Consider the following 27,734-nt stretch of genomic DNA (forward strand, 5'->3'; position numbering starts at 1 on the left):
CAAGGGGACCTTATGAACCTATAATTTGAAGCTCCAACAATACGTGAATAACTGACTAAACTCTTTAATCACGATATCCACCATCCGTTAACTGCCAGACATTCCACTAAAGACCGACAGCTGTACTCTTCGCACTACAGATATATTTATGTGTCCATTAGATATAATCAATCAACAGTACGATGACCCTTCACAAATCGCTCGCAAGTACACCCGAGCCAATTTACCGTTTTGCCCCTGTAATTACATCTAACTCCTTAAGTACCACTGATTCCTCTAATGAACAATACATCATAGTCCTACTATGAGCAAATTCTTCTCAGGCCAAGAGAAGATGTGGCGCCACATCGTTTAAGTCCCGGAATCAGTCCTTAAGGGAGTAATTTATCTACTTACCCCAAAATCGAAGAAGGAGTGAATTTCGTCTTGTGTAGCTAAGTTCTCAACTCCCCAATCAGACGAATCCTCAAAGTGGTAGGTTTGAGTCGGCGATTTGGCCACTTGCACTCATACAAATCAAATGACCACCCTCGTAGGCAGGAGTTCCCAACTCACTCAGGATTAAGGTCATGTTACCTATGGTCATCCAAGTGAAATGAAAGTCTCTGTCATGAATGACGTTATATAACGAGACTAAACATTTCGTGGTCCGATCTTATACAAACTTTTTTGTATAGAGCATCTCTGCTCGCATGTTTAATACATGAATGATCAGGATCAGACCATTTGTAGTACATTACAATACTTGTAACATCTACAAAGCAAACCATACTCGTAGTGTCAATAGGATAAGGTTTCTGTCCTTTATCCATCTACTACAGATCATTTAGGTTATCACTTAAAGCACAATCCACTTGTATATCATTACATACATACTTAAGTTACAACGATAACTAGGGATCTTAGTTTATTGGTTTGTGGTTAATGCAACAAAATATCTCATATAGCAAAGACTGTAGTGAAGAAAATATCTCATATTATTACATTACAAAATGTTTATTCATATACATGTTTACAAACTACTGGACCCAGCGACATTTAGGGCATCAACCCCAACATTTTCAACTATTGGATACCAAAACCAGTAAACTTCCCCAAAATTCCCTTCCTACTTATTTTGGATCCCACAATCCAATCTAGGGTCCTAGAGAATAGTAGGGAAGATCAAGTGGTGTTCTACAAGGTGTTGTTGAGAAAATTCGAGCTAGGATTAAAGAGTTCATGTATGAATTTCAGAAATCATACTTTGTCTTTTTTGATATTGCATGTTCCTTTGCTAAACTTTATGGAATTAGAGTGCTTAAGATCCTAATTGCTTTTGCATGTTGAATGTCAACACCAACAAGAACTTACGAACGAAAGTGATATAAATTTGTCGGATACTCTATTTGCACCTTAGATGGAATAAAAAAAAGTCATAACATTTATGACATTTGGATTTCTAATTTTGTAATATTATTAGATTTTTTGACATTAATTTTGTAAATCTTACCATGTGAAACATAGATTAAGAGGAGAATATGAAATTACTCCATAAATGTAAAAAGTAAATTTACAGAAGAAGATAATTTTTTTTAACAAATGTGAAAAATAGAAAAAGATGACGAGCTGAAGTTATTGGATAAAAATGTGCAAATTTGAACCGAATTTATTGTTAAACTTGTGAGAAGTTTTAAGTGGGTGGCGAAACGCCACAATGGGCATTATTTTCAGAATTTCCACCAAGAATGCAATTTAATTTCCAAAGCCCGTTGCCTATTGAAACACTTCACAGTGACATCTTCAACCTGAAAACTACTTAATTGCCCTCCTTCAGAGAGTATACCTTTCTAGAACTGATTCTTTCATTAAATTACTCCTCCGTCCTCGCTGCATCGCGCTCGTACTCCTCTCAATCGCTGGCGCACGCTCATGAATGATTTGATTGTACGGTGTAATTGCAGTTTAGGAAAAGGAAGAGGGAAAAGAAACAGAGACAGAAAAAAAGTATAGAGAAATTCGATATCGAGTGGGGGAGTGCGGCGGACAGGGGCGGTTCGTTGGTGGCTTTTTCAAATGGTATATGATGCTTTGCAATTCATTGAGAGATCGACTTCGGCCATGGCTTCGTGATTATGACAGGCTTCAGTCTTTCGCAGTCATTCTCATTTATATTCAGGTGCATTCTTGCGCCCATCGTGACTGTCATTCTTTGTTATTTCCATTTTGCATTCTTAATCTAATTATTATTATTCTTGTTGTTGTTGTTGTTGTTTTTTGATTCTAAATATACATGAGATAGATCGGGTGCGCATTGATTGGATCCCTTGGGGCATTGTACAATGGTGTTTTGCTTATAAATTTGGCGATCGCATTGTTCGCTTTGGTAGCGATAGAGAGCAGCAGTCAGAGTCTTGGTCGTACATATGCTGTTCTCCTGTTCTCTGCGATTTTCCTCGACGTCTTCTGGTTTATTCTTTTCGCCTATGACACATGGTCTCTTCCTCTCTTTCGTTTTAGTATGTTTAGTTTGTTTCTGAGAATGGGAGTCCGGACTGCCGATTACTTAGTGATGTCTTACCCTTGTTCACAGAGTAAAATTAGAAAGGATGCATTCAGAACAAAGCTCGTGTTATATTATATAATTCTAGTTTGCATATTCTTATGCTTCGTATGATACCTAGTAGGTACCCTTACCAATTGTTTTCCTTTTCTTTCTCCCTAAAAATACATTAACTACTTGGACGATTTCATAACAAACCTTCCTCATAGTTTCATGTTTGTCACTGGTCCATGGAAACACTGCAGTATATCATATAGATGAAGCTATTCAATTGATGCTGAAACTTCACACCCTAAGTGGATATTCTAATTCTGACAAAATTTGATTTTGATTTAGGTATGATTAATAAAGAGATTTTCAAGGAAACTTTGATCTTGTATAGTTGCAGCAACACTTGAACGTTTTTATCATCTGTCATTGCTTGCATATCACCCAATCTAAGTTACTTATTTGTTTATTTATTTTTGTGAAACTCTATTTGAGCAATGTATTTTCCTGCATCCCGACATCCACCTTCTTGCCTGCCTTTTCTTTTCCAATGTTCATTAAGTGCACATGTGCATAATGTGCTTCTAAATTGATGCATAGTGTTGACTGCTGTTTTACCCTGTAAATTGAGTGAAGGATTGCTTGTATGCAGGAACTTCTCATCCGAGCAATATGGATCCCTTTTTACCTTTTCAGTGAAGCTTACTCTGGCTATGCAGATTATTGGATTTTCTGTTAGGTTATCTTCTTCACTACTGTGGATTCAAATTTACAGGCTGGGGATTTCATACATGGAAACTTCAGTTCCCCGAGAGGCAGATTATGATTTGAGAAATAGTTTTCTTAGCCCGGCTACACCTGTTGTAGTTAGACAACCATCAGGTTCTGACGATATGATAGGGGGCTCCATCTATGATCCAAGTTATTACTCGTCTCTATTTGATGATGGTCAAGATAGTAAATGTTTGTCTGGGGTAATGTATCAATTTTTTTATGTACTGTTCTTGATCTCTCGTCATTGATTTACTAGCTTTAAATCTGCTAGCTATTGCTTCATTTTATCTTTTACAAGTATTTGGTTTCCCATGGCATCTTTTTCAGCACATAAATCTTACAAGATGAAAAGGGTTGGGCTTACTATAAGTTTCTTGTACTGAATGAATTCTTGATTTCGATGATTTGGAGGGGAGGGAGAGAGAATTTTTTGGAGACATAAAACTAAGGTAGGTGGGGTAAAGAGGGAAACTGTAATACTTCTTTCCTCCCTAGAGTTTCTAGGGGGAGGAGAAGCAAGATTATGATTGGGGCCTTAGAGAACGATGGCGGGAATTGTTTAGGGTCGTTGAGAGATTAAAGAGGGAGTGCTCTCTTTTTACTATTCTTTATAGTTTCCTTATATCCAAACATCGCCATATAACTCCCTGTTTACTCTTCTTTGTTTCTCTTTAGGCCTCGATTTCTAGGCTCTTTTGCAATTCTTCATTAGGTCTTATTTCTCTTAACTGAAGCCCTTTCTTATAGTTTGGCTCATTTTTGTGGGGTTTTCCCGTTTTGTATATCCGTGTATTCTTTTTACTCAATGTAAGTCAAGTTTCTTCACTAAAATAATCTCCCTAATGTTGATTTGAGGCATTTTCTTGATGGTCTGGATTGGTTACCTATCTCTTGGAGTTGGGAACAAGTAGTTTGGAAGCCTACCTCTTCCTTAGGGGAGATTTGGAAGGTTATCTTTGGTTTGTTTAGAGACAAGGCCCTTTACTAAGCGACGTGTTTCACTTTGACTTTTTATCAAGATAATTGAGATCTTAATGAGAGATATGGAGGCCTTTGAGGAGATCTTAATGAGATAATGAGAGATAGGTTGAATTAAGGAAATGGGCTGCATATTGGTTTAAAAATGGTGAGTCTGGGCTGGATTATACAAGGAATGAGTCAAATTTTTTGAAAATGCAGCCCAGTCACATGATAGATTGGGTGAAAAATATGAAAAGGTTAGGGTTTCATCTGGGTTAGGCTGCGTAGCTATTGAGTCGAGTAGGTCAACTTCCAAGATAGAGAAGTTTGTACGAAGGATACCCATCTTTTCGTCATAAGAGAAATCATAGTTGTAGGGTGCGCGTTGAAATTGGTTGCACACGACATAGAGTTTGCTGGAGAAGTTTCGACGATGCTTCCCATCACCTTCAACCATGGGTTTGGCTTCATGAGTATCATCTTCTTCTTCATCTTCCATAGATTGGGTCGCACAATCTCCATGTAGGAAGTACTAAAATTTTCTTCCCTTACATCCTCCATGCAATCAACTGAAATTAGGACTTCAATGTTTTTTGAATCCTTTCGCCCATGGTCGCATACATCTTCAATCATATTTTCTTCGCTTGAATTGTTTCCATTTTCTTAAATTTCGTCAACTGCATGGGTCTCAACGAGATTTTCCCCAAAATTGTTATCAAGATTTTTTATCTGGAAAGTTTCCAATCGATATTCCTTTTCTTCAGTATACAAAATCAATCTATTCTTGAATTCTTGCAATTTTTTTTGGTTATAATTGATCTATAACCAAAAGAGTAATTTCGCGCCTTGAATGTTCGTTCTTGACTTGTAAAAGTCCATTCTCGAAGATTCTTTAATTTTCTTCTTTCTTTTCTTGAATTTTTAAGGGTTTCCCCTAAATATACGTAGGTTGTTTGGCAACGACCACAATACTCAAAGCTCTTTATTGTTATCGGCGTCCCCTATCTTCCACCGATGACAGTCAATGTTGTCCCAGGAAGTTGCTCCAATACCAAATTGATCTAGCCTAAGTATTCTCAAGGAACAATCTTCCAAGAATCAATCTTGTGCATTTTTTATTGAAGTAATAATAATTGTTTAATATGAGAGGGAAATTCTCCTATTTATAGAATTTTATTACAAGTGGTGGTAAAAAGAAAATTAACCTAGAATATTACCAAATTATCCAATTAACCCCTATTCTTCTTACATCATTATGGATCTCATGGCAAGAATGTCATAGAGGGGACAATGCTTTGGAGAGGCATTTTGGATAGTTATCTAAATGAAACCTGTTTTCCTTATTCCTGAGAAGAAAAAATCATTGAACAATCATCGAAAGTTAATGATTTTAGACCTATAAATTTGATGACTAGTGAATATAAGATCAGAAAAGCTTTTCCAACAACAATTTCATATTCTTAATGGGCTTATCTAGCTAGCAGACATATCTTGGTCAGTAGGAGAAAACTATATTTAAGATTGATTTTGAGAAGCCCTATGATCACGTGGATTGAGATTTTCTGGATAAGACCCGTGAGAAAAAGGACTTCTAGTTCAAGTGGAGATGTGGGATTTGGAGCTGGATTAGGATGGGTAAGTATTCCATTTGTACCTCAAGAGATCTCAGACAATTCTTTCCCTTCCTTTCTATTACTTTTGGTGGTGGACATTTTGAGTGGAGTTATTTTAAAAGGGGTGGAAGATAATATTCAAGAGGACTTTTAGGTTTGGAAGGATAGGACCTTGGCACATCTCCAATTTGCCAACGATATAGTTTTTCCTATTATGAAAAGAGAAATCCTTTATCTGAATAAGATATTATTGTTTTCGAGTTATTTTGGGTCTGAAGATTAATAAAGGAAAATGTCAAATGTTGGGTTTTAATTATGAACCCTGTAAGTTGGATAGTTGGGCATCCTTGGTGGGTGCAAGGTTGGTACCTTTCTTTCACACACACACACACATAGAAACAACTGCTTTCATTGAGGAAAAAAAATGAAAGAATACAAGGACATAGCCAAAAAAAAAAAAAAAAAAAACCCAAGCCCACAAGAAAACCCCACTAGAGAAAGAGTTTCTGACTAAGTAAGAAGTTACCTAGGGAATAATTACAAAAAGTCTTTGAAACTGAAGCCAAAAGAGAACATGGAACCTTATCCAGGACCAAACTCACTAGGGTTCCTATCTACACCTTTAAACACTCTATTGTTCCTCTACCTCCAAAGATCACACAACAAAGTGCATACCCCCACAAACCACACAAAATTGCCTCTCTCTTTGAAAGACAAATGAAGGAGGAACTCCTTTGTAATCAAACGAACATTCCTTTGGCGAGCTAATACAAAATCAAATTCCTAAAAGAAGCAATTCCACACAGAACTCAAAAATTAATGCTCTCAGAGAAGGTGATCGGGTTTTCCTTCGCCCTCTGATAAAGAGTACAACAAGAAGAACCTATTAATGAAGGCATCTTTCTCCTATGATCAAGTAAAACTTGCCAAGAAAAGACCACGACCTTCTTTGGTATCTTAATCCTCCATAAAACATCAAAGACCGACTAAAAAACAGGAGAGAGATCCAATAAAATCCTAAGAAAAGACTTAATGAAAAGCCCTCTAAGGGATTAGGACTCCAAACACGAATGTCTCATCTCCCAATCCTAAAATTAAAATCCTCAATCAGAAAGAGAAGAGGGGCCACCTTCGTGATTTCCCTCTTAGATAGAGGTATCCGTGGGTTGGGTTGAAGCTCTTTTTAGACCCAATCTAATGGTTCGGGTTGTAAATTTCTTCAACCAAAATAACCCTTATTAATAAATGAACCCAACCCGACCAAACCATGAAACATTTTGGTGGGTTGGTTCGGGTAATTCGAATTATTTCTTTAAATTTTTGTTCTAAATTAAGTAACATGTTAATATGAAAAAAAATTATTTAATTATTTTCATATATTGAATTAAGATCATGATGCACACAAGTGAGGAATCCTTGAAAATTTTATTCAAAAGATGATGAAATGAGTACAAGAGGGCCCTATTTATAAGGAAGACAGCCAGTCAAGGATACAAAAAGGTGACCTGCTGAACAGGTACCCTGTTTTACAAGCAGTGTATTGTTTTAGACTAGTTTAACCAGTTGTAAAAGGCTGTAAATGAAGTAAAACAAATAACTACTAACTAAAACAGAGAGTTACTACATCAAATTCTTCCTCCCAAGAAAATTACACGTCCTTGTATTAATTAGCTAAAGAAAATCCATCAGGAGAGTAGTATTAAAAAAATGTCAGCAATGTTGAATGTAGGGCTGACTCTGAGATCAGGAGGAAGATCTAACTTGCAGGTGTTTTCTCTATATTTTTCTAGGATTCGAAATGGTCCCATCTTCTTGTTAGGTAGTTTATTGTGAAGCCCGGTAGGTAATCAAGATTTCTTCAAGTGAACCATTACTAAATCTCCAATAGCAAATGATTTTGGTCTTCTATGGGAATCAACATCTTCCTTGTATCTAGTATTTGCATTTTCTAGATGAGCACGGACCTCTTCATGAATGTCCTTTATTCTTTAAGCCATGAAATTTGCTTCTCCACTTAAATCAACATTAGAAGGTAGATTAGATAGATCTAATGTGATTCTAGGTAAACGAGTATAAATTATCTCAAATGGAGACTTCCTGTTGATCTATTTGCCATGTGCTTGAAGGCGACTTCAGCTTGAGCCAAAGAAAGATCCCACTATTTTGTTTTGTCACCACTTAAGCAATGAATCAAGTTTCCTAGAGCTCTATTTGTCACCTCAGTCTGACCATCTGTTTGTGGATGACTTGCAGTGCTGTAGAGTAAACCCGTTCCAATTTTTTTCCATAAGGATTTCAAAAAAAAAGAAAAACTCATAAATTTCACATCTCTATTAGACACTATAGTTTGAGGTTTTTTTTTTTTTTTTTTTTTTTTTTTTTTTTTTTTGTGAAAGGAAATGAGTCTCTATATTAATTGAATAGTGAGACAAAAGCTCAAGGTACAAGAGTATTATACAATGAGCAATAGGCCTAAGGATCAACAAGCGCACCCGGACATCTCAACTAGGTTGACATCCCCATAGCGCCCTCATCATATCCAAAATACATACATACACAAGAAGGAAAAGAGAAACGGCTGAAACACAGCCAAAACAACGCAAACTGCTTAGCTAGACCAAACAAATGGTCGGTACAAGAGAGAACAACATAGTGAGAAGAACCAAGGAAGAACGAAAACAGATAACAGGAAGAGAACAACAGCTGTTGGAGCGAAAAGACCGTAGTTAGGAAGGGAGGATAAATGTTCTCCAGTTGAGGTTGAACTCCAGGATGTTGTAGCTATTAAAATGGTTGGAGAGGATGCACAAGATGGCAATACGACAGGCAGATTCAAAACGATTCAGGCAACCAAGTGATTAATCATTGAACACCCTCTGATTTCTTTCAAACCATAATTCTACCAATAATGCATTGACCGCATTAAACCAAAGTAAACGAATGGGTTTATTAAAGCTTGTTCCAACTAGAAGTTGTTGCACATTCCCCCGAAAGTCTTTGCTCAACACCCATGATAAGTTGAAGATAGAAAATAAGTTCTCCCAGCACCAAGCCAAATAAGAGCACAAAAAGAAAAGGTGGAGGGGATCTTTGCGGAACTGAAGACACAACGGACAAATGGATGGGGAAAGGCGCAACTAGAGGGCAATTTGTGTTGCAAAACAGAGGCTACATTCAGCTGACCGAATAGCATAATCCAAATGATGATGTTTACCCCTTCGTGGGCTATTCGTCTTCCAAAGGGCCGAAAATAGTACTTTGTCCATTGGGGAGGAAGGAGAAAAGTGAGTTTTGAGGGAATTAACCGAGAAATAGCCATTGACTGCTAAAGACCACACCCTTTTATCAAAATCATCTGAAACTCTTCTTGCTGCAATTTTGCCAAGCAACTCTTGAAAATCAAGCACCTCTTCTTTTAATAAGCGGTGAAAAATAATTGACCAAGAGGCCAAGAGGCTGTCCCAATGATGGCTACGGACCCTTTTGGAAAAATGGTAGTTCTAAAAAGTCTTGGAAACAAGATATTGAAAGGAACCTCTCCTTCCCACGGGTTTAGCCAAAACGCAACCCGACAACCATTTCCTAGCTTGAATTTTGCCAAAGCCTCAACTTTTAGCCAAGATCTTGAAATGCTTACCCAAGGGCTTCTCAAGCTCTTACCACCTTTGCCTGCCGTGTGCCAATTGAAAGAGTCTTTACCAAACTTAACTTGGCAAAAATCTTTTCAAAAAATGCTCTCCCCTCTCTCCTTTCTCCTTTCTCCCCTTCCTTCCCTCCGACATCCCATTCCGACCTAACTCTGCGCCCTCTCTCCATCTCCGACCAAGCTCGGCCTATTCTCACCAACCTTAGCCCTCCCCTGTGACTCTCTTCTCATCTATCCCTCATGGCCCTCCCAACGACCCTCCCTTCCAAGCCTAATTTAGCAGTCGAAGTTATTAGTTGTAGAATCAATGACAGCCATTTCTGTTCCCTCCTCCAAGCTAGTTCAGTTATCATAGAAGACGTGGAAGCCAAGAAGCAAATCTCCTTGTCAAAATCGCAACTACTTTGGTTTGTGGAAAACATTTCAACCCTTTCGAAACTTCCAACATCCAGCTTCTTTGTCAAAAGCGGTCAAGATGCTTCCAGTGTAACCAAGATATCTAAGATCAGAGTCTACTCAAATTGGTTTTTAAGATGCGTAGTGTGGCCTGCAGTTGGAGGACGTTTCTTCATCCATGTTCCATCAGGAACTCTTAATTCAGGTTGACATTCTTTCCTTATCATGTTAAATGATGCATTGTCTCTATTTGAAGCTGATCGGGTGACAAACAACCCCCTCTTAGTCCCAAACTCATATGCAGACATAGTAAGGGGGAGAAAATCCATGGTTAAGTCAGTTTTTTCAGACAAACAGAGTCCCCTGCCCCCTCAGAGCACCAAAAAACAGAGCAAAACTAATTTTTGGGTTCAAAAACACCAAGATGTCCTCAAGGAAGATTTCAGTAAATTGTGGGTAGTCAACCGTTTTTGTGAATTCAATAAATGGTCGGAAGTTTCAGAGGTAGTAAGGCAGTGGTCCAATTCTAAAATTATCATCAATCCTCTTTCAGCGGAATCAGCCTTATTAAAGTTGGAAAAGGGGAATTTGGAAGATTTGATTGAGCATCTGGGAGTGTGGCAAAAGATTGGACATCTTCATCTAAAGTTTGAAAGGTGGAACACCAACTTACATAGCCGGCCAAGGTTAATTAAAGGATTTCAATTAAAAATCTACCACTAGAACTTTGGTGCAAGCAAATTTTTGAAGCAATTGGTGCATATTTTGGTGGATTAGAAGCCATTGCCATAGAAACTTTAAACCTCCTAAATGTCGTAGAAGCTAGAATTCAAGTTAAGAAAAATTTATGTGGGTTTCTACTAGCAACTCTAGAAGTTTAAGGTGAAAATAGGGGAAGCATCGTCCTACATTTTGGTGATATTGAGTTCCTAAACCCTCCAAAGAAGGCCAAGACGTTTTTTATTGAAAAGAATCTCTCAAACCCGGTAGACAAGGCTAGATTTAATCAAGTTTTGTTAGATGAAGGATTATGTAATTCAAATGAGTCTGAACAATGGTCCTTCCTCAAGATAGCAATCAATCAGTTGAATTTCTCCAGAAATCCCCTGTTCTCAAAGGAATTTTTGTCCCAAACGGTGGTTAAAGGTATCAGACAACCGGAAAGGGAGATGCAAGGTACTTCCCCATCAGAAGATTTGGCTCCGGTGGTTTTTCAGACGGATGGAAGAGGAGCCAGCCTGCCAGAAGTTAAGATTAGTGAAGACCAATCAGGAATAGTACATTCCCCTAACCGGTTTAGTGTGAACAAAAAGAAAGAGAAAGAAGAGGAATCATTAAGAGGAGAGAAGGAGGTTCATTTAATGAGGAGAGAACCTCTAGAAAATCCAACTCATTCCAAAGGAAGTCCAACGGTTTCTACACTACCAACGGCTCCCTTAATCTCCTCTCTTGGAATCCCAGCGGTCTCCAATTTAAATTTTTATTCCGAGGAAGTCCAACAGTCCATTTCATTAAAGCAAGGAGAAAATTTAATAATGGACAACCTGAAAGTCCATCTGAAAGCCGCAACCCCTTTGTGCATTGGTATTTTGGCCCCGAAGGTGTCAGGTGCTTTTCCTGCCCATATAGAAGGTCAATCGTCACTTTCAGTCACCCCCCTTCACACCTACGAATCATTACGAAAAGATTCTTTTGGTGGCGTTTCCTCATCCTCTCCCTTACCCGGAATTAATCCAAAAAATACAAGCAAGGACTCCATTTTAAAACTTTTTCGAAAACACTTCACAAGAAAGAAAACCTCCTTCCAAAACGGCTGGACTTCTTTGTTGAATGCAGACCTATTGGAGAATTGTTGCATCAAGGTGCAATTACCCTCCGACACTTCTTTCAGGTCAGTATCTTTTCCCTCTCATCCCTGTTCTTTCTCCTTCCAAGATTTCAAAGTCCGAGACTCACAAGTAGCCTTTATGAGAGGCATACCCCTCCACCAGAAGATATCAAAGGTTATGACTCAGATGAAAATTCCCTGCTCAGTATTAGCAGTGATGAGGGTGGCAGTCTAGTCCTTGAATTCCTCCAAGAAGAAGATTACCTTGATTATGAGTAGCAACAAGACTTGCATTGTTTGTTTCAACCTAAAGAAAAACTTAATACAGTTAGTATCATCAATTCTTGCATTAAGCCCATTGACAAAGGAGATATTCCCAACAATTTGATTTCGTTGGTAGAGGATTGTGGATTGATCTTGGGTTAATTACAAGAACACACCATGAAAATCATTTCATGGAATACTAGAGGCATGGGTGATGCCTCCAAAAGATTGGCAGTAAGACGATGTGTCAGAAAAGTCAACCCGGATTTGGTCATGATCCAAGAAACCAAGAAAAATTCTTTTGGTATCAGATTTATAAAAGAAATTTGGAGTTCCAAAAACATAGGGTGGGAGTATGTGGAAGCACAAGGTCAATCAGGAGGTTTATTAACCATGTGGGATGAAAGCAAGATCTCTGTGATAGAAGTTCTTAAGGGAGGTCATTCATTATCAATTAAGTGCATTACATTATGCAAGAAAACAAGCTGGGTCACAAATGTTTATGACCCTACGGATAGAAAGAAATCATATTTGGTCAGAATTATATTCACTTTCAGGGTACCATTGCGAGTCTTGATGTATTGGAAGCGATTTCACATCACTAGAAGGATTCAAGAAAGAAATCCAACAGGGAGATTAACAAAAGGGATGAAAAAGTTTAACAAATTTATTGATTCAGCAAAATTATTGGAAATCCCCCTTGGTAATGGCCAATTTACTTGGTCAAGAGAAGGTCTTCCAACTTCTTCTTCACTTCTTGACAGATTTTTGGTCTCAAATACTTGGGATGATACCTTTGCAAATACTAGAGTAGTAAGATTGGCAAGAATATGTTCAGACCATTTTCCAATTCTGATTGAAGCCGGATCGTTTGAATGGGGGCCATCTCCTTTCAGATTTTGTAATAGTTGGTTATCCATAGTAGAAAGCTGTAAAATTATTAAAGACACTTTATCAATGGGTGTTCAGCAAGGTTGAGTTGGCTTTTTCATTTCTATGAAGCTAAGAAAAGTCAAAACAACCCTTAAAGCTTGGCATGTAGATTTTGAGACAGCAAGAAAATCAAGTGAGGAAGTGTTATTAAGAAAATTAGAGGAAATTGATCAACAAGTAGAAGCTCATGGGTTAATAGATTCAGACAAAAGTTCGAGAAATTCTTTGATGGCTGAACTTTCTTCCCTATATAGAATTGATGAAAGAAATCTAAGACAAAAAAGCAAGCTTAATTGGCTAAGTTTAAGGGATGAAAATACAAAATTTTTCCACAGATTTCTGGATGCAAGAAAAAGAAGGAATCTGATTTCTGAGCTCATAAATGATCAAGGAGTAGCAACCAATTTTTTCAAAGAAATTGAAGACCTTATCATAGATTTCTACTCCAATCTGTACACCAAGTATCCAGGTCAAAGAACAGTCCCTCTCAACCTAAAATGGTCCAAAGTGTCTACTGCTGATAATGCAAAGCTGACAGCAAGGTTCTCTTTAGTAGAAATCAAATCTGCCCTAAACCTGTTAGGTAAAAATAAAGCCCCTGGACCGGATGGTTTTATAGCTGAATTCCTCCTCAAATTTTGGGATTTCTTCAAGGATAAATTCCTAGAACTTTTTGAAGATTTCTACAACAATGGAAAGTTGAATTCATGTATAAAAGAAAACTTCATCAGCCTCATTCAAAAGAAAAAGGATGCTGTTCGGATATGTGATTTCAGGCCAATAAGTCTAACTACTTTGTCTTACAAATTCGTAGCTAAAGTGCTAACGGAAAGGCTGAAAAAGGTAATGCCAAGTATAATAGAGGCTTCACAAAGTGCTTTTATCGAAGGAAGACAAATATTAGACCCAATTCTTATTGCAAATGAAGTGGTTGAAGACTACCGTTCCATGGGGAAAAAAGGGTGGATTTTAAAACTTGATCTAGAAAAAGCCTTTGATTGGGTTGATTGGGAGTTTCTTGAAAAAATTCTGGTTGAAAAGAATTTTGACTCAAGATGGATTATGTGGATGATGGGCTGTATTTCTAACACAAAATTCTCAATTTTCATAAATGGAAGACCTCGTGGTAAAATTCAAGCTTCAAGAGGAATAAGGCAAGGTGACCCTCTTTCTCCTTTCCTATTTCTACTAGTCAATGAAGTCTTAAATGCACTACTATCCCAGCTTCAAGAAAAAGGCAAGTTTGAAGGCTTTATCGTTGGCAAAGATAGAATTCATGCTCTTTTGCAATTTGCAGATGATACTCTAATTTTCTGCCAAGATGATAAAGAAAAGCTTAACAATCTAAAGAAAATACTTGAATTATTTGAGTGGTATTCCGGGCTGAAGGTCAATTGGGAAAAATCAGCTTTAAGTGGCATCAATATAGACCATTTCAAGCTACAATTAGAAGCTGCCATCCTAAATTGCAAGGCTGTCTCCCTCCCATTTATGTACCTTGGCCTTCCTCTAGGGGGCTACCCTAAACAATTAGCTTGTTGGCAACCAGTGATTGACAAAGTCCAAAGCAAATTGGACAAATGGAAGAGATACAACCTTTCAAGAGGAGGTCGCGCCACCCTTTGTAAGTCGGTTCTTTCTCATATACCAACCTACTATATGTCACTTTTTCAAATGCCAGAAAAGGTGATTCGAACTCTAGAAAGAATATTGAGGGATTTTTTTTGGGAAGGGCATTTTGGAAGCAAAATAAATCATTTAGTTAAATGGAACCTAGTTTCACGGTCCCAAGAAGATGGTGGTCTTGGTATTGGTGGCTTGAAACTCAGAAATCAGAGCCTTCTAGCAAAATGGGGGTGGAGGTTCATCATTGAGGAAAACTCACTTTGGAGGAAAGTAATTATAAGCATTCATGGAAGAAGTAAGTTTGGTTGGCATACCAATGGTAAATTTTCCAGCAGCCTTAGAAGCCTTTGGATTAACATCTCAAGATTCTGGTTAAAAGTGGATTCCTTGGAAGCCTTCAAAGTTGATAACAGTGAAAGGGTAAGCTTTTGGTATGATCCTTGGTTGGATTTGGTTCCTCTAAAAATCTCATTCCCTAATCTCTTCTCCATCTCCACCAAACCCGAATGTTCATTACAAGACTATTGGGATGAGACTTCAACCTCTTGGACTTTTCATTTTAGAAGACTGTTAAAGGATGAAGAGGCAGAAAACTTCCAGCTCTTGACTGGAAAACTCTATCACTGTAAACTTAATTCGCTTCCAGATAAAAGAAGGTGGTCTTTAGAACCAAGTGGGTTTTTCTCGGTCAAGTCTCTTGTAAAGCATCTATCTTTCTCCTCCCCAATAGGTCCGCTACTAGAATCAGCCTTATGGAAGTCTAAGAGTCCTAGAAAGGTAAATATACTGATATGGATCATGCTGAATGGCTCACTTAACAGTGCAGATATCCTCCAAAGGAAGTTACCTACTCACTATATTTCTCTACAGATTTGCTCTCTTTGTTGGGTAAACTCGGAATCTCTCTTACATTTGTTCGTCCAGTGTATTTTTGCAGAAAATTGTTGGACAAATCTATTTAAGTGCTTAAATGTCAGCTGGGTTCTTGATAATGATTTTAAGGCTAATGTGCTTCAATTCTTGATCGGCCCATATTTGAAGAAGAAGCCAAGATTACTTTGGACCAACGCAGTTAAAAGTTTTATTATCAGAACTTTGGTTTCGAAAGGAATTAAAGAGTGTTTCAAGACAAAGCTTCTATTAGCTCCTTTAAATTTGATATCGCCCATATCAATGCCTCCTCTTGGTGCTCTCTTTCCAAAGCTTTTCAAGACTTCTCTATACAAGACATCAACCTCAATTGGAATGCCTTCATTTTTCCACTTTCTTGATTTTGTAACAGCCTAGAGATGGTTATTAATTTTCAGTTTATCTTTCGGTTGTAAGCCTTGTCATGTGCAAGGTCTTCTTTATATTGTACTTAGCTATGAATTTCTAGTCCTTCTAGAAGATGATGAGAATGCTAGGGAGGTGTCAACCTAGTTGAGATGTCCTGGTGCATTTGCTGATCCTTTTTGCGCTTTTTAGTGTGTTGGATTGTTTTGCTCTTTATGTTTGTTTCCTTTCATTCACTTGTAACATCTTTCATTATCTTAATGAAGTGGTTTGTTTCTTGTCAAAAAAACAAACAAACAAAAAAAAAAGTCTTTACCATGAATGCTTCTAACTACTTTGCACCAAAAGGAATCCTCCTCATCGATGTATCTCCATCCCCATTTAGCTAGAAGGGTTAAGTTTTTTGCCTTAGAAGCCACCCAAACCGAGACCTCCATCTGCCATAGACCTTTGCACTAAAGCCCAATTTACCAAGTGATTCAACTTGCTACCATTATGGCCCTCCCAAAAAAAGTTTCTTAGTAACCTTTCCATATTTGAAATAACACCTCCGGGCATAAGAAAGATTGACATGTAATGAGTGGGGAGATTAGAAAGGACCGAGTTGCATAATGTAGCTCTTCCTCTTCTTGAAAGGTTAAATCTTTCCCATTTATCTAGTTTTGCTTGGACTTTATCTATCACCGGTTTCCAAAAGGAGGATTGCGTCGGATACCCACCCAATGGCAAACCCAGGTAAATTAAGGGGAAGTGTTCAGCCTTACAATTCAGATTTGCAGAGTGTTAAGCAGCTCGCTCTCATCCACATTAGTACCGTATAAGGCCGATTTATCCCAATTCACTTTTTGGCCCAAACACCATTAAAAAAACTCAACTATTTGCTTGAGCTTGGCAAGCATGGTGCTGTCATGCTTGCAAAATAATAAAGTGTCATCCGCGAACTGAAGAATGGAAACTTGAATCTTTTCTTTTCCTACCAGGAAGCCTTCAACTAGCCCAGCTCGAATGAGTTTAAACACTAAAGTGCTCAACACTTCACTAACAAGAAGGAATAGAAAAGGTGAAAGGGGGTCACCTTGCCTAATATCCTGTGTAGCAGCCATTCTTCCCCTTGGTCTTCCATTGATGAAAACTGAAAATCTAGGGTTCTTGACACAACCTATTATCCATTCAATCCATTTCTGTCCAAAATTCTTGTTTCTCAAAACTTTTTCTAAGAAATCCCAGTCAACCGGTCGAAGGCCTTCTCTAGGTCTAACTTTAGGATCCACCCCTTCTTCTTTTTGGCTCAATAATCCTCCACTGCTTCATTAGCTATAAGAATTGGGTCCAGTATCTGCCTTCCTTCAATGAATGTACTTTGGGACGGAGCAATGATATTTGTCATCACCTTTTTTAACCTCTCGGCCAACACCTTGGTGATGATCTTATAAGTCAATGTAGTTAAGCCGATTGGCCTGAAGTCATTAACTGCAACAACAATTTCCTTTTTTTGAATTAGGTAGATAAAGTTTTCCTTTACGCACGCATTAATTCTTCCATTTTTGTAAAATTCCTCAAAAATGGATTGGAAGCTTGACTTTACTAAGTCCCAAAATTTCAAAAGGAACTCAACAATGATTCCGTCAGGGCCAAGAGCTTTACATTTTCCGAGGCTATTGATGGCTGACTTGATTTCTGAATTCGAAAATTTAGCTGTAAGCAGCAAATTCTGGTTAGAGGTGATATAAGACCAATCCGAATTCAAGGGTAAATGTCTCCAACTCGGGCATTTGAGGTAAATGTTTCCGTAATGATTCAGGATTAGGCTTTCAATCTCTAAAAGACTTAGTTGGCACCCCTTGATTGCTTACTAATTCAGTGATGAAGTTTCTTCTATTTCATGCTGCTAAGAATCTATGGAAGAAGCTCGTGTTTTCGTCTCCCAATCTGAGTCAATTCAACTTACTTTTCTGAATTAGATTAATTTCCTCCAACTTGTAAAGTGACATTAATTCGGCCTTTAGAGAGGATCTAAGGACATTGTCACTGTCTGAGAGAGTAGACCTTTCAGCAAGAGCATCCCATTTTTCAATATCTTTTAACAATCCCTCTTCTTTCCTTCTTTGATTTTCTTGAAAATTGATGTGCCATGCCTTAACTGCTGTTTTTACCTTTCTCAGTTTGACACTAAGGGAAAAACCAATCAAGCCACAAACAACACAACTTAACCATGCTCGCTCAATGACTTTAACACAATCCTTGTTGAGCAACCAACTGTTGTAGAATCTAAAAGGGGAGGGGCCCCAACTGATAGAGTTAGCTTCTAGTAAAAGTGGAAAATGATATGAAAAAGTGCGGGCCTGCCTGTTGACTCTCGAGCTTTCAAACTCCTCATCTTAAGCTTTATTAATGAAAAATCGGTCTATTAAAGAACTTGTAGCTGAAGCTCCTTCCCGAGACCAAGTAAAGTTGCCATTGCAAAGAGGGACCTGCAGTAGTTTGGCTTGATCAATAAAATAGTTAAATTTCCTCATACCTTTGGTGTTTCTGCCGACAGGGAACCTCTCATGGGCCTATCTTATGATATTGAAGTCACCACCAACACACCAAGCTTTCCACATCATAGTCTGAAAGGGAAAGGAGCTCAGGCCAAACAAATTTCCTTTCCTTGTAGTTAATTTGGTCCATAAAAGTTAGTGATCCAACAAGTTTTTTTTACATATAGTGATACACTTAACTGATAATGAATACCCAGCTTTTAATGTTTCAACTACTGCTACCATACTCATGTCCCACATTTTCAATAAACCATTAGAGGTGCCATAAGATTCGACAAATTCCCAGCCTATCTCTTTAGAGCTCCAAAGGGATTTGATGAAGCTTGCTTCGAAACTTTCTTTCTTTGATTCTTACAAGTCTGCAATCGGTGACTACAGATTTCAAATGGGCTGGAATTTCAAACGGATGAACTAGTGAAGAGTTTTCAGGAGCTTTTTTATCAGAAGCCTTTTCTTCCTTTGTCTGAAACAGGGCATTGAGGTCGGTCTCCAAGGGTGCCTCCTGTCTCAAATCCTTTGAACCTTCAAAGTTATCAAAACGACCAGCTTCTTCACTGCTTACGCTAAAAGGAGATTCAAGGAATGCTTCACCTTTTCTTTTTGAAGAGAAAACCGGAGTGTGGCTTGGTGTACTTCTCAGAAATTTTACCTCCGAGTTAGGCAAGGAAAAAATAGTGTTTAAAGAGAGGAAGGTGAGAGGATTGGGAATCTAACCTGTTAACTTGGAAGTGGCCTTGAGTTTGAACGCATCTTGCTTCCAGCAAATTCGAATTTTGTTCTAACAATAGCTTGGCTCTGGAGCAAATCCTCTCGGAGGAATCCTTCGAGTGCTTCCTTCTGATGAAGTGCTTGGGAAAGGATTTGAAAAGGTACGAGGAATGCCTTGCTTTAGAGTGTCGTTTAGCCACTGAACGGGTCGCTCTAGGTACAACCTTGATTGAGGAGGAGATATCTGAAGAGGAAGACACATCAGAAGATGAGGAGCTGCTTGTGTTAGGTACTGAAACGGCAATGGACAGAGGTGCCAACGGTTCTGATGTAACAGGGGATGAAGTCGTGCTAATGGAAGGGCTGGGGAAGGCTGGAGTGGGGCTGAGTGACGATTGGGCTCCCTTTTTAGGTAAGTCAATTAATTTTGGCTGCAAAGGGTCAGAATTTTTATTTGCCATGTCAATAGAACTTAGATCCTCATTATGCTTCAAAAACGAGTTAGCTGTTATCTTCTCTTTCTTCGGTGAGTGAGACTTTTCGACTTCCAAAGGTAACTTCACTCCGGCTGGGCTTGCAAAAGCACTGGTTGAACTCCCCCCTTCCAGATTTTCTTTCTTCTTTAAGACAGAGATGCGTACCTCTACTGAAATTAATGCTTGTGGGTTGGTCCTTACTTCTGATCCTCCCAATGTTTTTGCAATAAAAGAGGGGACTTCCAGCTGTGGCTTTTCGGTTTCTGCACAAGGTAAATGCGCCTTTACAGCTTCTACTGCAGAAAACTCCCCAAATTCCAGTGGCTGTTCGACTTCCTCCACATTTTCCAGCATCTGTGCAGCTTTCCTCTCAATGTCTCGAGTCTTTTCAAGACTCTTTTCCATAGAAACTGCAATTTCTTCATCAGACTTGCATTAAACTTAATGGACTTCTCTTTTTCTATAAGCATTTCATCCTTCAAGGCTTTTGAAATTCGATCTTGGTCCATAGGATTTGGAGAGTCACTTTAATAAATTATTACAGTTTAAATGCTCTAGAACTTGAGATTTTTGGTCTTCTAGAGCCTAAAAAAAGATGGTAAAGTCTCCAAGATTAAAATCTTTTATATTCATTGATGCTGGAACAAAACCACAAGCATTCTTTTCAACTTTGATTATGGCTGAAGAGACATCTAGACAGTTAAGAGTTTGGGATGAAATGCTAACCGAACCTCCTAATTGTTGCCCAATTGCATCAAAAACTGGATTTTTCCAGTATACCAAAGGTAAATTCTTAATGCGGATCCACCCTCCACAGCTATATGTCCATTCGGGTCTTGAAAAGGCCCTGTTTGACCAAGCATCGACCTTTAGATGAAGATTACCAAAACGTTGCCATTTTCCAATATTAATACCAGAGGTTTGATTCATATCAATTTTCAATAATTCTTTATCAACCATGAACGGGTTGATTATCATTCTAGTTTGGAGAAGCTCCTCCAAGGCAGTCTTCACAACGGACCATGAACTGTGAGCAAACAGTCTCGAGACCACAAATAAGGAGTTCAAATTCAGGTTTAACATTTCAGATTCCTTTTTTACCCAGAAAGATGAAGGACTAACTTGGGGATGCTTAAAATTTGAAACACCTTGTTTAAGTATTGTTGCATAAGATCTTTTTTTGTCCAGAACAGCAGTTGATGCAGCAAGATTACGATTACCCTACTTTTCAGATTGATCAGTGAAGGCTAGGGGTCTATCGATACTAAAACTAACCATTTCTTTAAACTCTTGCTAGCCAGAATTGCCATCTCCATAAGGAATGTGAATGTTCTTCCTTCCTTCTGCTGAAGTCGAGCCACTTTTCCATCGTCGTTGAGAAGAATACTTTCTGGCTTCTTTTCATATCTTCCACAAAGAAGCCGTTGCCAACTTGCCACATACAGAAAAAGTGATCCATAATAGTACAACTTTTCACCTCGATAGCTCCTATGCCTATTCAACTTTCAACAAAAAGCGGCTTAAGGGAATGACAAACCTAAATGGCCGGAGAAGTTTCAGTAGAAGCGAGGGAGGAGGCTAGGAGGGATGAAGGAGGAGAGGGGAGAGGAGAGAGGGGATTCTTTTGGCTGAGTTGTAATTGGTTTTGTCGGACTTTTGGTTGTATGTATTTGTTTGATATTTAGGATGATTTGGAAATGATGAGGGTGCTAAGGGGGTATCAACCTAGTTGAGATGCCTGAGTGTACCTCCTAATCTCTAGTTTTTGTTGCTCGTTGTTTCATTTTGTATATTGAGCTTGTCTCATTTCATTATCTCAATGAAGAGACAGTTTCCTTTGTAAAAAAAAAATTATCTCAAACCTTTGTCTTTTAACCATTTCATATGGCTCAAATTCTTTTCCACCATTCTCTCAAGGGATTCTCTTTGGCAAGTGATTTTTTGGTGATTCATCCTCTACTTGCGACTTTGAATGAGCTTGATAGAAATTTTATGACTTGGATTTACCTCTTTGATCATAATTTTTTTTCAAGATATAGGAGGTTGGTTTAGCCATACTTCATCGAACAAGTTTATTTTATTCCTTGATTGTTTCATTTTTTTCTTTTAAAACTTGAGGACATGTTTCCTTTTTGGAGGGATAGAATGATGTAAAAAGAATGAAGTTAATTGGGCAACTGCGTAATATTCTAGGTTAATTCTCTTTTTACCCCGTGGTAATAGAACTTTATAAATAGGAGTTACCCCTCTTGCGCAATTATTATCACTTCAATAAAAGGTATAAAAGATTGATTCTTGGAAGATTATTCCTTGAGAATACTTAGGTTACATAAGATTGTCTAGGTTGGAATACATTTGATTGACATTGTCCCATAAGTCCTTCGCGGTTGAATAACACATATAATTGGAACATATTTCCTCAGTCATGGAATTGATCAACCACGTCATAACCATGAAGTTTTTAGCATCCCAAGTAGCAAACAACATATCATTCTTGGTAGGGGCCTTTTTGTCTCCAGTAAGATACCCAATCTTTCCTTGTCCATGAATATACATCTGAACACTTTAGGACCAACGAAGAAAATTGTCCCCAATAAGTTGGATAGTGGTATTTTGGCCATTCGGAATTTGACTGTTGTTAGAAACTTTAGCCATTGATGACTTCTTGTCTGACATGTTTCGGACTACTGGATCTTAACAATAAAAAACACTAACAAAAAATAGGTTAAATCACACCAAAGAGGGGAAAAACCAACAGGCTCACCGATAGAAAAAACTCAATTGACAGCCCTTGTACTAGTCGCAAAACTGAGAAACGATCCTAGATGCGATGCTAAACTCCAGTTGGCAGCGGGCAGTGTTGCAAATGAGTAGGTGACGGCTGTCAAGTAGATCTAAGGTGAATCGCGATTAAACAAGTCAAATCGTGTTAGGGTGGTTAGGAAAGGTGAAATCGGTTGTGCTGGTGACTATGGAGATGATCAAGGACGTCTGAATTGAAACTGGTAGAGGACTTCGGTTGTGGCCACGGTGGAAGATAAGGTTGGAGGGTTTGGATCATGTTTTTTGGTAGGTCTCTTTGTGTAAGTTCTATGCTCCATATTGATCGTAAATCTTTCCAATATTTCTGCCAATCGGAAGAGTTTTTTTCATCCTTGACTTAGGGTTTGATTTTCCCTCCCCCTTTCTTTTTCTTTTTTATTTGTATATTTTATTTTCTATATCCATAGTGTCCGGGCCAATTTACATGCACCTCCACTAAGTTCATAGGACAACCCGCTTGACCTACAACATTTGGGTGTCAAAAAGATCGTAGCATATTAAATCTTTGGTAGGTGGTCAACATGGATTGAACCTATGACCTTTTAGCCCTTTAATCAAGGGGATGTTTCCTTATTTACCACTAGGCCAGCCATGATGGTTTTTGAACCGGTGACCTCTTATTTTCCCTTCCCCTCTTTGAAACCTTGTGAGTTCTATGAAATGAAATCATTTCTCCTTTAAGAACAAAAAAAAGGTGTTTCTCTTGCACCTTTGGAGATTGTGCTACCCCCTGCGTGCTCACCCGCATATATTTTGTTTTCAGCGTCATTCATTTCTTTTATTTTTGTTAGACAGTAACCAAACAATTATAGCTTCAATTTTTACTATTTTCTGCTGCAGATCTCCCATTTCGGTAATGGTGATAATGGTTCTACCTCTGGGCCAGATGTATCTCGATCAAAGCTGTCTAGACATTTCCAAGTAGCAGATGTGAGTATCCTTTATCTCAGATAATGAAACCTGTTAGTTTTTGTAGGCTTATAGAATTTCGATCACTCTGCCTGACCAAAATTTATTATGATTGGATTTGGATATTTCACTGGATGATAGGAGGTGGGTTAACCGTGAATGTATTGGCATGCCTCAGTTGTTGATATTGAGATGCTTATACGATTTGAAATTATTATTGTTTATTTATTTTTGCAAAAAATCGTACTACGAAGGGGGTTTTTTCTTTAACCTTTATTATTATTATTTTTTATTTTCTTATTTTTTTTCTCTTGCGAAGTTCGTATCCTTTGAATATCAGAGTTTTTTTTATTTTTATTTTTTAATTTCCTTTTATAATTTTTTTTTATTTTATTAAATAAATATTTTCGTTTCTGGTTAAAATAAAATATTAGAGGGTGGACATGCTAAATGGGAGAAACTGGAGTAAGTTTATTGATTCTCTTGTCTGCGATTTATAGAAGGATGGAACAAACTTGACTTATTGATTTCCAGCACTGCTTTGATTAAATTTCATACATATATGTGGGGATGAAAATTAAGCCTATTTTTCTCAATTTCTTACAATAATTTACATCTTTCTTAATATAAGAGTTGAATTCTTAATCAAATTCTAAAAATAAGAACAAGTTTGGAAAACTAAGGGCTTGTTTGGTAGAGAATCTAGAAAGTTTTATGTTTTCAGATTCATTGAGTTCAGTAAATTGTGTTGGCAGATAACCCTGATTTTGTTTTTGAGAACAGTATCTGATTCTGTGATCCAAATCGTGAAAATTCTGAAAACAATATTTTTATGTTTTCATTTTATCTAGATTTTGAATTTTAAATTTTAAAATGCAAAATTATATTATATAAAGATAAAAACATATAGAAATACAATATATATATATATATATATATATTGAAAAGGAAACGAGTCTCTTTATTCATTAAGTTAATGAAATGAGACTAATGCTCAAAATACAAAGATATGACAAGATAATATTTTGGTTCAACTGGTGCACCAGGACATCTCAACTATAGGTTGACACCCCCTTAGCACCATCATCATCTCCTAGGACAAAATTGAGGACATATGTAGAATGGTGAACTTAATCAAAACATAAACCTGCCCCAAAAAACTTAAGACTTAAGACGAATACATAGGCAGCAACTATAATTATAATCTACACAACAAGCAACCATCAAAATAATATATCATGTTATAAACTCAATTCATTTTTTCAAAATATAATATACTTTATGTAATGTATTATAAATTATATAATATTACAAATTAATAATATATAAATCTTTTTTAACATATATCATATACATAAATAAATTAATAATAGTTTATTGTCAAAAAAATATTAGTCGGTAACTACAACTAGTTTTATGATTTATAAATATATAGTATCAAACACATTTTAAATTATTGTTTAAATTAGAATCGAATTTTTGAATTTGTCACATATGGGAACATGAAATACAATTCTGTTTTAATTGAATCCACTGTTTTCAAATTTCTGTTAGGAATCCACCTCACCTGCAAACAAACACTCTAACAAGCACAATTCCCACAAACAGAGCAATGCTTACTAATATTATTTATGAGCTTTAAGGGCAAGATGCAGGCAGCAAGACAAGCAACAAGGAAAGAAAATAGTCAACCAAAGCTTGATTAGAATCCACTAAAGGCCCATTTAAAGGAAGAGTTTCCAATTAGGTAAGATCTTTCCTAGAGTATAATTACAAAAATCCTTCAAAATCGAAGCCCAAAGAAGAACATGAAACATCACCAAAGACCAAATCTCGCTAGGGTCCCTCGCCACATCCGTAAACACTTTATTGTTTCTCTCACCCCATAGATCCAACAAAATATCACATACCCTCGCAAGCCAAAGAAAGCGATTTGATGTAGCCTCAAGAGATAAAAGGAGAACTTTCTCCAAATATCAAATCAAAGTCTTTATTATAAATCAAAAGTTGCCAATACAAGAAGACAATCTCTCTATTTATAGAGAATTGGAAAGCAAATTAATCCTAATCTTAATTAATCAAAGAAACTAATTCTAATCCTAATAAATCTTTGAAACTAGTGCTAATTCTAATCAATCATGGAAACTAATACCAATCCTAATCAATCAAGGATTTGACCACGATACCCTAATCTACCTTAATCCCACTACATCATTCTATCCCTCAAAAAAAAAAAAAAAAAAGCCCGTCCTTGAGTTTTGAAACAAAAATGAAGATAGAAATAAAAAAGTAAGTCATTCAAACTAAAATTTTCTGATAATCCAATGTCAATAACAACCAAATTTCATCCAATGCCAATGAAGGAAAATCTACTGCTGGTGAAATATGAGCATATTCCTTAGTTAATGAAGAAAAGCCAAAAGCCCATTTTATAAGTCTGAAGAAAAGCCAATTGGAGATGAGTTTTACGTATTTCAGTAAATTTGGGTATGGACTGGATTGTTGATTTCACTAAAAAGAAGTGGGCTCCAAATTGGTAATCATTAAATGCATGGAAATCATTTGCGTTTGTATTGACGTTTTCATGAGAAATCGCTCCACTTTCAGAAATATCTTTCCCGATAGAAAATTTTATCTTCGAGTTGCCACTAAGATGATGACTATCAGAACTATTATTTAGGAGCTTCTTGAATGTGGAATCAACCAAACTATCCATCACATCAACAGTCACTGATCACAGTACCACTCTTTTGACATGTTTTCATTGTTAATATGGCAAATATGGTGCTTCTCAAATTCCAGCCTGAGAACACCTTGTACAGGTTCATGAACCTTGTGTTTGGGATCCTGAAGTGTATCTTCCGTGTAGCTTTCTTCGATTTCATTGGCTTTTTCTTCTTCCAATGCAAGCTCTTCCTTGCCCATTCTACTTTCTTTTTTTGACTTATCTTCCTCAAGTGATTTTTTCCCACTTTTTATTTTGTTTTTTCAACTTGTCTTCCTCAAGTGATTTTCGACTTGTCTTCCTCGAATGATTTTTTCCCACTTTTTATTTTGTGCGACTTTTCTCCATCTTCGCACCGGTTCTCTGTTGTGTTTGTTTCTTGTGAGATTTCATAGTTTGTTTGGTTGTATTCTTGATCTTCTTGAGTGATTAAATGTAATTCTTTATGGCTTCTTGAAAAGACTTGAAGATTATAATTATGTCTTTCTTGAATTTTTCCCAAAAGAACTCAAATTTCATCCATTCCCTTTCGGAAGTCCTCCTGATAGATATTTTTATTTAAATATTTATGTTTTCTTGAAAAATATTTCGGCCTCCAAATTGTTGGTGGGATGATTCATGGGTGTTCTTTCATCATAATATCTTCTTCTTCGAGCCATATTCAAGTTTTCATGATGCTCAACAAAGCCTTCATCTGAAGATTTTGGATCTTCTATCATATATCCGATAATTGACCTCCAAAATCTCTTCCCAAGTGCTGGTTTTCATTAGATCTGATGGGCTGATTAAAATGTTGGTTTCTTGCTAGTAGATCTTGAATTCCTTGAGATTCTTGAAGTTTTTCCAATTGATTTCCAAGAGCACTAATTCTTGGTTGGTTTTGCTGATTAAAATGTTGGTTTATTGCTGGAAGATCTTGAATTCCTTAAGGTTCTTGAAATCTTGCCAGTTGGTTTCTTGAAAAACGGATTTGATTGGATCGTTGGGCCCTTTGTTGATATTTTTGTCTTCTTACTCTGTCTCAAACTGCCTTAGAAGCGTGATCAGAGTCACTAGAATCGCTAGAATCTAACTTCCAATGTGGATAATGATAGGTTCTTTAAGAAAACCGGGCATGGGCAAAATTAGTATGTTGAAATCCTTCTTCAGAATCACTTGAGTCAGAATTCCAGCATTGTTTTTGGAAGTAAATTTAATTTTCTTGCCTATACCAATTGTTATATTTTTTCTTCGGTGTCTTCCTTGATCGGTAATATCCATTCTAACAAAATCTTGAAATTTTCTTTTGATATTTTGTTTCTTTTCTAGAATTTAATGGGTTCTCCCTACATAGATGTTGATCAGTGTCGTCAAGAGTTTCTCGGTTTTCCATAGGCGGTAGTCAGTGTTGCTCAAACAACTGCTTTGATACCCAATTGATGTAGCCTAAAGGGATAAAAGGAGAACCTTCTCCAAGAATCAAATCAAAGTCTTTATTATGAATCAAAAGTTGCCAATACAAGAAAACAATCTCTCTATTTATAGAGAATTGGAAAATAAACTAATCCTAATCCTAATTAATCAAAGAAACTTATCCTAATCTTAATAAACTAAGGAAACTAATGCTAATTCTAATCAATCATGGAAACTAATCCCAATCCTAATCACATAATACCCTAATTTACCTTATCCTACTATATCACGACCTTAGACAGATGGAGGAGGAACT

The 27,734-nt window shown here is 37.1% G+C and overlaps 1 protein-coding gene across 4 annotated transcripts in view; it reads left to right on the plus strand.

Annotated features, from left to right (window-relative positions):
* The first annotated feature begins 1,651 nt into the window (after positions 1–1,651).
* Positions 1,652–27,734, plus strand: part of LOC120088513 (uncharacterized) — a 39,681-nt gene continuing 13,598 nt past the window's right edge. For 2 of the 4 annotated variants that reach the window (XM_039045881.2, XM_039045879.2), the window contains exons 1-4: positions 1,698–2,158; positions 2,282–2,475; positions 3,183–3,525; positions 23,233–23,322. In XM_039045881.2, the coding sequence (XP_038901809.1) occupies positions 2,063–2,158; positions 2,282–2,475; positions 3,183–3,525; positions 23,233–23,322 (723 nt within the window). In that variant the 5' untranslated portion in view covers positions 1,698–2,062. Of the gene's footprint in view, positions 2,159–2,281; positions 2,476–3,182; positions 3,526–23,232; positions 23,323–27,734 lie in introns of all 4 variants that reach the window. The other 2 variants (XM_039045880.2, XM_039045882.2) reach the window with 2 other exon arrangements.

The sequence above is a fragment of the Benincasa hispida genome, chromosome 10 (assembly GCF_027475165.1).
Source record: "Benincasa hispida cultivar pf3 chromosome 10, pf3_genome.v1.1, whole genome shotgun sequence".
Classification (NCBI taxonomy): domain Eukaryota; kingdom Viridiplantae; phylum Streptophyta; class Magnoliopsida; order Cucurbitales; family Cucurbitaceae; genus Benincasa; species Benincasa hispida.